We start from the raw sequence: 12,287 nt of genomic DNA, 5'->3' as shown, positions 1-12,287 counted from the left end.
AGAGCTCCACCTTGTGATCTTTGAGTATACATTTGTATTTTGAATACACTGATTATTTACAAAAGTATAAGGATAAATTTTTTTTTTTGCTAATTTATTTTGTTAAATTAATCAAAAGTAAATTTAATCATGCCATTGTTATGCTTCCATCAAATTTTACCTTATGTCCACCTAGGAAATTTGTTTTGTCTAAAAATATGTGACTTTCATATACTCATTATCAATGTTATATTTAACTGTATAAATATGCTCAAGATGGAAAAATATATTCTGTATTTATGTGAACCAAGATTGACTTCAAAAAACCTCCCACCACATTTTCTATTAGCCAAACCGGTTCTCTTGATGGCAAGCTGTAGATATTTCAAGATAAAAAATGCAGAGAATAAAAGTACTTGGGATTTAGTATGCTATCATGTACTTAATTATTATTATTATTTTAATTCAAGACCTGTTTGATATGTGGAACTCCCCTTAGCCTCATCCCCATCCTGTTTTATCAGCATAATTCTGCAATTTAGAGTCTGGTTTGGGGTAACTTGTGACTTGCTTAGGGGCACATGATTGAACAGTTTGTGTGAAAGACAGTATTTTAAACATAAGTCATCCTGACTCTTAGGCTAGCTCTCTTCTTCATCCACCATTTTCTTTCTAGTCAAAGAAATTGCCTTTCTTATCTAGAAAGAGATATTGCTGTTACAGGGCAAATAGTCTTTTCTAATTTTTAAAATATATATATACACACACACACACACACACACACACACACACACACATATGCTTTTTTGTAGTTACTATAGCTTTTTATTGACAGAACATATGCACGGGTAATTTTTCAACATTGACCCTTGCAATCACTTCTGTTACAACTTTTCCCTTCCTTCCCTCCACCTCCTCCCTTAGATGGCAGGCAATCTCATACATTTTAAACATGTTAAAGTACACATGTTCTTTTTTATAGTTTGTGTAAAAACAGTTGTGACCGTAATTTTTTATTATAATGAGATGAAAAAATTAGTTGGCAAACTTTATTAATTTTTTTTAAACCAGTGTTCCGTAGTGCGAGAGGCTCATACTTTACCAGACACTAAGTTTATATAATGTTGCTGAACATGATTTGACCTGGCAACACTTACTGAATTTTTCACTAGAAATGATACAAGGAATGTTGTTATAGGAAATACTTTCATTTAGCACTTTTTAGGGGTTACCATATTGTTACATATGGTTACTTTTTATGTCTTTTGTTTTCTTTTTGTCTCTTAAAATGTGAACTCTTACAGAGCTTCAGGGTTTGCAAATTTCTTTCATTACAACCAGCATTTTTGGACAATAGGTTGTGGAAAAAAAAGTTTTCCCTATTTTTCAGATCAGAAAATTCAACTGTTAGAGAGGTTAACTGACTTGCTCCTGATTATACAACTAATGTCAGAGGTGCACATTGAAGCCTGAGTCCAGCACTTTATACATTATTCCATGTTGTCTAGTCAGAATACATTTATAAACTAAATTTCTATTTAAATTACAATAAATCAAATTACAAAAATAAGGTGGCCAATTTTTTTTCCCCAAATGACTTGGCAGTAGGCACATTTCTATAAATTCTAGCTTGCAGGGAACTTCTACTCACTTGACTAGTTCTGAGAATCTTTCTACATACACACACATGCACGCGCGCACACACACACACACACACACACACACAGAGTTATTTTTAAATAGAAGTATTTAAATGATAGTCTAAGAGAACAATTGTGGATTTAGTCATGTAATGGGCATGTCACTAAATAAGATATTTTTACAATATGAACACTTTAGAAGAGTGACAAAATTCAATATGGTTTTAGAAGACAACTCTTGGGTAGTTCAGGAGCAGATTATCCATGCCTTCTGTTTTTCCCTGTCCATCTCCTTTGGTATTGAAATTTTCTAGTTCTAGGGCAAAGGTGTCAAATGCAGGCATGTGGCCAAGTGTAAGTAGAAGCAGATTAAAATGTAATTGGGAAATACGTAACAAAATAAATTTTAAAAATACAATAAAACACAGATGATATTATATTTTTATTTATGCAGCCAGCAGGGATCCTTATGCATAGTTTAGTGGTCTCTTTTCTATTGGAGTTGGACATTACTCTTCTAGGGTTGAGAATGACAGCATTTTCAGCTTGATATGTTTTATTGTCCTTTTAAGGCCATTTGCTTAGAACTTTTGTAGTGGCTAATATAATACTTGGTCAAGGAAGAAACAGAAACTCTTAATTTCTCATGAGCCATTGGAAAAGATAATCAGTACCTTATTGCTTTGGGATGTTAACTTTAAAGTACTTTCAGTTGCTAGATAGTAGTAAATTAAAAAATCATGAGCCTCTTAGCTGATGTTGCCAGCAGTTACTAGTAAAGCTGTGTACTGAGTTGCATAGAAACAAACTGGCTTATATTTCTTTTTCTGATATATATATATTGCTCACCTACTTGGGACTTAACCTTTATAATCTTTATAGCTTTCTAAACTAATCTGAAATCTTCAACTTTGGAACACTTTACTAACTTCACTATGAGACTGTTAGTTGCAGTTTAGCTAGTCAGTTACTTGAGGGAGAAGAGTTGAGATTATTATTATTATTTTTTAACATTTCCTATCTTTCCCCAAGCATATAATAGTTGTTCTTTAAATGAATGTATAAATGAGAAATTTCAGAATTTCATATTGTTCTATGTAGTAGTTGAATTTTGTGAAGCTCTTTAAAAAGATCAGTGCTATACTATAAAATAGTATAAAATATTTATAGTAGAAGTCTTTTATTTTGTTTTTCTTATGGCATTGTACCTGCTTGTTTCAAAAATGAGCATCTAGGTAAAGGAGTAAAGAGGAGGTAAAAAAAAACAAACTTTTTTTTGTCATAACATGGTCACTCATATCTATAGTTTTGGAGGATAATCATTTTGTTCTCTTCTCTTTCTCAACTTTCTAGAATAAACATGGTCTGCCTCTCTTTTCTTTTTTTTAGGAATTTTCTGTCACAGAAGAAAGAAGTACAGTTTCATTTTGCGAATATAAATTTATGAACACATTATTTCTAATACTGTGGTGTTCCAGAAGATGATAAAGAAATGATAGCAGCTCCAGAAATACCAACTGATTTTAACCTTCTTCAGTAAGTAATTTTTACTAGTGATAATTATTAAGGTTTTTTGATGTGATTTTCCCCATATTTTCTGATTCTCCATTGGTAGCAAAAACAGTAAGTACCACATGTGCTTTTAAACAGGCCTTTAAACTTTTACTCTGGAACTGTGATTCCCAGCCCTGGTTTTGTGATATTCCAGTTAATTTAGTTGTGACATACTAATTATTTCAAGTAGCGTCACAATTTTCAAAACTAATTTTTGCTTTTTTTAATAAAAAGATGTTATTTTACCAAGCTTTTGCATACCCCTACTTCCTCAAACTCCAAAACTAGCACCCAGAAATGAAAATATAATAAATGAGAGGGAAAATAGCCGCTCTGGCAAAATGTTTAAAAAGCCTTCAGTGGTTATACCAACCAGTGTCAGAAGTGTATGGTAATAGAGATTTGAGATCCAGGTAGATCCTGCTTTTAAATATAATTTACAATAAATTAATTACACTATATTACATTAGGAATATTTCAATAAACCTAATTTTTAGGGTAGAGAAGTATAAGCACACTGTAATCAAAAGATATTTTGTGTATAGGTCCTGAAGAGTTATCCATAACTTTTGGTTACATTTTCTAAGTCAATTTGGGGAATTAAATAGATCAGATAGAAATTGATAGTCAGTTTTGAAATATATATAATTTTTTGGTAATGTCACTAGAATAAGTAGAACATTTCTCATGTCACACTATTTTTAGTTTTAAGTGTTTTGATGAGATTTGCTGTTAGATTCCTTTGGAGGTTAGGAGGGGGTATTTGGGAGAAAAATCTTTTATTATAAGTACTATAAATTTACTTTGAATTAGCATTTTTAGAAAGGAAATTAGCTGTTTTAGTTGGCTATAAAACTATATGATTTTATATATATTATATATATGTATATATATATATAACATATGATTTTCTTAGATTTTAATGTCCTCATAAAAGTGGTAATTACAATCACGTTATCAATAATCCTGCCTAAGACAGTGTAAAGATTTAGCAAAAAAGATCCTATCCCAATCTTTATGAGCTTACTTTATACAAAAAAGAGGAAAGAGGAAAAGGTGGAGCTACATAAAACCAACCTTAATGTGAAACTTTGCTTCATTGTTTTATTGGTCTAATAGATTTCGGTCATGATCTTTTTTTTATGGAATAAAAGAAATATTGTGATATGATAGAAAGTGTTGTGACTAGACCAGGAAGACCTGGGTTCAAGTTATGTCTCAGATAACCTGCTGACATTTTCTGACCCTGGGATCCATAATAGATTTAGAACTGTGAAGTTCAAGCCTCTGGAACTGAGGACCCAGAGAGATGAAATGACTTGCCCAAGGTCACAGGTAGTATAAGTAGCCAGGATCAGAATCCAGATCCTCCAAATCCAAATTCAGTATTTTTAATACTGTACCACAAAGTTCCTCAAAATCACTAAACTGCTTAGTCATTTATTTTCTACACCAATTAAATTCTTCTTAGTGGTCACAGCATTTATTCATGATTTGGCCTTAGAATTTCTTCCTTGCTTTGAACATAAAAGAAAGAAATAGTATCCCATCACACTACTTCAGGGTTGGCCTCCTCAGGAGAGGGGAATATAGATAGTAATGCATGTTAGCTTCATGGATGGAAAAACAATCTTCCGTTCAAAACATTTGAAGTATTACTAATACTTAGAGAATCTTGTTGTTCTTTCTCATCATGTATCTTCCTACAAAAAAGCTGGTTGAAACTCCTTTCTACCATAGTTCTTTCCCAAGCAATAACTCTTGTAACATAGGAAATAGAAGTATTATTAAGGAGTAGGCTTATACAATTGGTATTTGAATATACCATCCTCCCAGTCTTTTCATGAGGTTGCTGAGATTGAACATTGCACAGGTGAGATGTAGTTAGAATGTGTACTCAAATTGCCTGGCTCCTTATGCAAGTTCTTTCTTACTTTCAGGCCTACTGTTCTTTACTTAATTACTCCCAAGACCCAATGTGACATCCCTTATCCCCCACCAAGGAATAATTTGTTGGCTACCCTCTGTAGTGGAAGTAGCAGTAGAATTGAAGTAGGAGTTGTACCGTTAAATAATTCTGTCATTGACCCATCAGCAAGCCATTTTATCCCTCTGAGCCTCAGTTTCTCAATTTGATTAAATTCATGCTGTGCAATTTTCGTCAGTTCTCTTCCCCTGGATCATCTATCAGTCTCTGTCTATCTTTGTCCTTTTGTTTGTCAAAATATATATTTTTTTAAATTGAGAGAAACAGTCTTGCAATTTTAGTTTGAGCTTATAGATTTTACAGGTGGAAGAGACTACCTAGGTAAGCCCCTAAATTTTTCAGCCCCAGGAATTTAATGTGACATGTCCAAGTTCAGAGAGCCCAAATTTCCTAGCATTTTTATACCTGTTGTATATATTTCTCCCTCCATTCTCACTCCCCCTCTCCCTCCCCCCTCCAAATACACTAGTGGGTATGTTGTGAAGAATAGTTATAAAGTCTACTTTTGTGGAATTTCTGTTTTGTGGCTTCCTGTTGGCCGTTTAATTTTGTAGGCTTTAGAAATTTTGCTCCTAAAACATCAGGTGGCTTTTAAAACAGTATATTTTCATTTTTCTTTTCTTTGCTAGGAATTGTATTGATGAAGCTTTAAGGATTTAGTTGAACTTCTGTTTTAAATGTTTTTCACACTTGATTATTTCCCAGGGACTTGGAAAAGAATAATGCTTTTTGCTGGATTTTCAGAGAAGTTTATAGAACTCTTTCTAGAGCTGAGTGCTTAGGAATTTTTGCTGATGTTCCATAAATGTGTTGGAGAGAAAACAATTCTCTCAAGTCCTGTGGTGTGCAAGAACTTTTCCAGTTTTGGAAGATTGTGAAGTTTAGCTTCCTGTTAGGGTAGGGTGTTTTTCAAAGAGCAGAAACTGGAGCTAGCTCTTCTAGAAGTTAGCTTAAGTGTATACTTTTTGTGAAACTACTGATTCTCTACAATGATACCCCATTCTATTGTCAGTATCCCTGGAATTAGAATAGAGATTACCATAGTGTTCATTACACTCCTGAAATTCTCTGAAGAAAGACACCCAGGCCAAGGTGCTGATGAATAATAATATTTCATTAAATATTGGTTGTTAGTCATTGTTTTAGATATAAAAAAATCAATGCCACTACATGACATTTGGAGAACTATTTATTGTAGTAATAAAATGTAAGTAGAAGACATTTGATCAGAGAAACCTAACTTAATAGTCTGGTCTTTTCAATTTACTTCCATATGTCTACTTACAGATTTTAGGATGCTATGCTAATTTTTGTTTATTAATCTTCTTAATAAAACCCAGTTTATTTTACTTTTTTCCCTGCATGGACCTACGATTTCATTGGTGTGAGGAGCTCCTGCATTAGGGAACTTCCTCAAATATAGGTGTATAATATAATATAATATAATATAATATAGGTGGATTCAAATCCCATCTTGCAACTTTAGACAAATCATTTTGTCTGTCTCTCCTTATTTTGGTTATCTACAAAATGAAGGGCTGGTTTTGATGACTTCGTAGTCTTGAAATAGTCAATTTCTCTTCATAATTTAAAATAACCCAACATACACAAACTCTTAACATAAAGTGTGATATTTAGACAAATATTATTTTAAAAACAGTATTATAAGAACCAGAAAATGAAACATGTAATGAAATTTATGTCCTAACTCCCAGTATTTAGTATTTAAAGGTTTTTCATTTTTCCTTTCTCAGATAAAATGAATTATTTTTAAAAAATATTTTTAGTTTAGGTAGTTTTTGATTCATTTTTACATTTGAACTGCTCATGTAGTAGCTTAAAAGTAATATGCAGTATTTAATAAAGGGAAGATTTCATGGGTTATTTTATGGAATTTCTTTTAGTGACATTTGGGTTTGAGTATGCAGTTAAATTTCTATGACCTGTCAGCTTTTGTTTTTGTAAAACAAATGAAATTTGAAATGCTTTCTGATTAAGTTTCCAAAATTTCCTTATCTTGTTACAGGGAGTCAGAGACACACTTTTCTTCTGACACAGACTTTGAAGATATTGAAGGAAAAAACCAAAAACAAGGCAAAGGAAAAGTATGTACAGCATTCATATTACTTGTGTTGTGGATTTTGAAGTCATTAAATATTGATGTTGGTTTGAAGAAATTTAAAGTTGTTAAATGTTTGAACCAGGAAACCAACTTTTAAAAGAATATCCAAATAATTTTGTTGACTGCTTTGTTATTGATCTATTTCCTAGGTTGTACTAATGATAATGAACACAATGGTATTTGGCCTTCAGACCATCAAATAACTTTTCTGCATCTATAAAAGGAGAACCAGTATATATGCAGCACAATTTTTAGGATGTTTTCTTTTTGAAAATTTTTTTAGTCCTCTTAATTTATGTAATTTTTTTTGTTTTCTTTATATGCTTTAGTTTTCAGTTAAATTTCTAGGGTGCTAAAAATCAAGGGTTTTTTATTGCTCAGTTTTTTGACAAGTAAAAAAATATTTTTATTACAGCAAAAGTTCAAACATAATACTTGCATATTTACATTTGTATGTGTGCACACATGCACATATTTGTTTTGAGTTTGAAAAGAAAAGCATGGTGTTTTAGAGCTAATTTTATGGATAAGATTACTATCATTTCCTCTACCAATACTGATCTGAGTTCCTTTACTTTTTTCTCTTTTTTAAGAAATCAAGTTGATTTTTAAAAATGATTTTCTCTCTCCACTTTTTTCTTCCTCCTTGGGCAGGGGGAAAGACCTTTGTTACAACTTTTTGCATTGGCCATGTGCAATAAGTCTCATTGTTCTTGTACCCTGATTCTTATCACTTATCTCTAGAGAAATGTACTTCATGCATCTTAAAATCTTGGTTTGTCATTACTTTGGTAAACTTTCTGAAGTCTTTGAAATTTGTTTATCTTTATAATGTTGTTACTGTATGAATTTTTCTTGTTCTTCTCATTTTACTTTGTATCAGTTTATATCTGTCTTCCTGGGTTTTTCTGAAACTGTCCATTTCTTTAAGTAAAATATTGTTTCATTACAGTCATATATCTTCCTGGTATATAACAATTTCTAAAATAAATGTCGACCACCTTAGATTCCAGTTTCTTGCTACTACAAAACAGCTGCTATAAACATTTTATATATATTTCCTTTATTGAACTCTTTAGAGCATAGCCCTAGGAATTGTATGTCTATGTTTAAAGGAGTAACCTTTATTCAGTTTCCTTTTTACTCTTTAATTTATGCTATTTTTGTCTGTTCTTTTCCATCAATACTTCATACTGTATTGGTTCACATCCTGTTGGATTAAATACTGCATGTGTGATCTTTGGCAAGTCATTTTGTTTTTCTCATGATCTCAATTTCCTCCCTTAAATGAAGACTTGGACTAGATGGTCTCTAAACATTCCTTTAACTTTCTACGGAGCCTAGTGATTCCTTTTATTAGTCTATCATGTAGTTATAATGAGGAATTATCAGTAATATTTAGTCTTTGTATTTGTGCAAGCTATATGATGAGTTCAGCTCCTTTTCTAGTAATGTGTAGATTCATAAAATTGAAGCAAGTAGGTTAGGTTTTATATAGCTATTATGTCTGAAACAAAAATTCTCTTAGTCCCACTATGCTTTTTCCATTGTCATTCTCTCTCTCCACCCCTCTGTCTCTGTTTCTCTTTCTCTCCCTCTGTCTCTCTCATTCTCTCTCTTTGTCTCTCTTTGTACGTTTCTCCCTTCCTTGTTCTCTTCCTACCTTTCTCCCTTACTCTTCCCACCTCACCCGTGGTCTCTTTAGGATTCAAAGCCATACAGAATTACAGTGAGTGGTTATTAAGTATTACCTGTTGGTTGGTGGAGGCCTAGGGGATGATGGTGGAATATGCTGTATACATGTGTACAGACAAGTACAATTAAATGGATCTTTGATCTCATTGATGTTTATGTTCAGCCATACTGTTATCTGGTTGATATATGGATTCTGCCCAGCTTGGTTTATTTTGACATCTTGATGATTCCAATTGAGTCCTTAGTCTCTTAATCTTTCCGCATAACTAGGCCATTTTCTCAATGATTACATTTCTTTGATGACATAATTTATTCCAGTTTTTCTTATTTTCTTATTTATTATGTATTGAATCCTGCTTCTATCCTCTGTGTGCCTCTTTGCCTTCTGACTGATAATCAGTTCTTCTAACATAGCAAACTTCTGGGAGAAGTTTGAGCTCTTTAAAGGAGTTTTTCTGTTTCCCAAAGGCAATTCAATCTCTTTTTCTCCTTTTCCTCTTTGGGACTCCTGGGCCCAGCTCTCATCTGTTTGCAGAATGGAAGAACTTTTAATTGCATGCATGCATGTCACAATCTATATAATAGCCATTATTTAATATTTTTTCTTTCAATTTTTTCTTTTTCTTTAATTTCGGTTAAATTTTTTTTTGAGTGCCTATGGATATACTTAAAGGATATTCAGGCATTTGCTGAGTGAAGATTGCAGTTTTGATAGTTGGAGTCATATGCATAGCAACAATAATTTGAACCCCTAGGAACTAATGGGATCCCTGAGCAGTTACTGCTGTTAGGTGGCAAGGTATGAAAATGGTGATCTGACAAATGAAACTGAGGAATTGTTGTCAGAGAGAAAAGAGAATTGGAATTTTAGAATCTTCAATCTGGAAGACAGTCCAGAGGCTGTCTAGTTCAACTCAACTCTGACCCTTCAAACTCAACAAGCAAGATCTAGATTTAGGAACCAGGTAGGTTATCTGCAGTGTTATGTTCCACAGATGTATGGATGACGATTAAGAAAAGGCTGTGGAACTTTGGTAACATTGTAAAGAGCTGTTTTAGGTCAGAGGTGAGATGGGATTGGACTCTAGATTGTGAGGGGTTGAGAAATCTGAAGAAGTAGAAACAATGGAAGTATGAAATAGTTTGAGGTGATAGGATTAAATATTTTTGTGAGCTCTTTAACAACAAAGGCTGACCCTTTTCCTCAACACCTATTTTTTTTTTTTTTTTGGCTGAGGCAGTTAGGGTTAAGTTTGAAAGGAGTTAGTAAAGACGCAATCTCTTTGAAGAGATATAGAATAGTTGGCCTTGGATAAAAAAGTCTACCTGTTTGTCCTATCCTGGAGTAAAAGGAGGACATAATGAAGGACAGGGTGGTTTTCAGTTGTGAAATAGGAGAGAATAATTATAATAGGTCACCTTTATATAATGTTTGGCAAAACACTTAACAAATTTGAGCTGCAAACAACCCATTTAGGTTGACTGTAGTTTACAGAGGAGAACACTGAGGCTGAGACTATGTTAAACCACTTCATCAGATTTTGATTTAAGTTCTGTTTTACTAGTTCCAGGTCTAAAAAGTCTACATACATTATCAGAAGAAGTAGTATAATTTGGAGTCCTCTGCAGAAATTGTAGGCATGGTTTAGGGTGATTTAAAGAAATAAGGTAGTTTGAAATAACTGGTTTTGAAGAGTGCTGAAGAAAGTCATTTAGGGAATTGTTGGTCAGCACTAAGGGCCCAGTTGAGATTAAGTATGATAACTTTGTTGGGAGTCCAGTTTGATTTTGTAACGTTGTCCAGAAGAATTGTTAAGCAGTAGGAGCAGAGTATACAAATGTTGGGAACACCCAAGGTCATAGTTTGGCTTACACATAAATCGTAGTAAGATAAGGGGACAAGGGATCCAAGAATAGTGGATCACATGTAGTTATTCTTATTTTGAGAGGAGGAAAGTAAGGAGTGGTATGATGCTAGGGGAGAGGAGGGAAAGAGGAGTGGCCGAATGACATCAGATCTGGATATGACATTGTAGTCAGTCATTTAAAGGTCTGCATCACAAAGAAACTGGGGAACTTTTACAAGAGCAGTTGGAGATCATTGAAAACACCGTTCATTTTCTCAGGTAAATCTCAGCTTTGTCTTTCCTTATTTTCTATTGTGGTTTCTGCTCCTGCTTATTGTCACTTCCATTTAAGATACATATAGTCTCAAGACTAATTCTTCAAGCTGATTGACCAGTTTTGTAATTTGCTTAAAATGTTTTATATGTTGTTTTTTTTTTTTTTTTTTTAATTGTGGATTGTTAGACCATTTTCTTTCATTTCACTGCGGATTTTGTTTTTTTTGTTTTTGTTGTTGTGGTTGTGGTTTTGGAGAACTGAACATCTGCTAGTGGGTAAGGTTGGTTTCAAGCGTTATTCTTGAGATCCTATCTCTTCACCATTCTCTGAGACAGCTGGGGAAAGCTTACACAGATAATCCATGTACTTCAGTTGTATAACCAAGATGATTTTCCTCCATAGAAAATTGTCTCTGAAAGCTGGTCCTTTCTTCTTATATTTCCATCCTGTATGCATACATGTGCCTGTCTCATAAAGATTTTGTAAAAATGAGAAAGGCATATGGTTAGATAGTAATTTGCCTCTTGTCCCTTCCTAAGAATTGACTGTAATTCTCTCCCCCACTTTTCTTTTTCATTCACTTCTTTTGAGCTACATTGTGTCCATTTAAATTAAATTGCCTCCAGTACTGATTTCTTGAGTATATACTTAATCAGGACTTGATGTTCTACTGATATTAAATACCATTATGCTTCTTTGACTGATAGATAATAAAATAGTCTTAATTTGCTACTTTTCCTAATTTTGTTTTATGAAACTTGATCTTAGCCATTTCTAGTTAGCTTTGTTGCCTTCCCTACCTGGTTTTATCTCCAAATGTTCTCTAAAGAGTAGGATTTAGCTAGATTAAATAAACCATTCATTTTCTCAATCATTTTTCTTCAGCAAAATTTATTTTTTTCTGTCTTTCTATATCACATAATTTCTGCTTTTCCTTTCTTCCTCAACCATTTTCCTTTTGGCAAAGAAATAATTAGGTAAATATGTGTGATATAGTGATTACATATAGCCACATATTGTAGTCATTGTGTATATCTTTTTGATTTTATTTCCATTCATATACTTTTTTTCCCTGAGACAAGTGGGGTTGTGACTTGTCCCAGGGTCACACAGCTAGGAAGTATTAAGTGTCTGAGGTCAGATTTGATTTCAAGTCCTCTTGACTTCATATACTCTTTCAATTTAA

At 33.1% G+C, this 12,287-nt stretch overlaps 1 protein-coding gene across 4 annotated transcripts in view; it reads left to right on the top strand.

Annotated features, from left to right (window-relative positions):
- Positions 1–12,287, top strand: part of STAG2 (stromal antigen 2) — a 128,392-nt gene that overhangs the window by 46,642 nt on the left and 69,463 nt on the right. For all 4 annotated transcript variants that reach the window (XM_051969254.1, XM_051969253.1, XM_051969250.1 and 1 more), the window contains exons 2-3: positions 3,009–3,155; positions 7,187–7,265. In XM_051969254.1, coding sequence (XP_051825214.1) covers positions 3,112–3,155; positions 7,187–7,265 — 123 coding nt within the window. In that variant the 5' untranslated portion in view covers positions 3,009–3,111. The remainder of the gene's footprint in view (positions 1–3,008; positions 3,156–7,186; positions 7,266–12,287) is intronic.

Source organism: Antechinus flavipes, chromosome X (genome assembly GCF_016432865.1).
Source record: "Antechinus flavipes isolate AdamAnt ecotype Samford, QLD, Australia chromosome X, AdamAnt_v2, whole genome shotgun sequence".
Classification (NCBI taxonomy): Eukaryota; Metazoa; Chordata; class Mammalia; order Dasyuromorphia; family Dasyuridae; genus Antechinus; species Antechinus flavipes.
Note: the sequence above shows the minus strand (reverse complement) of the source record. Positions and strands in the feature narration are given on the sequence as shown.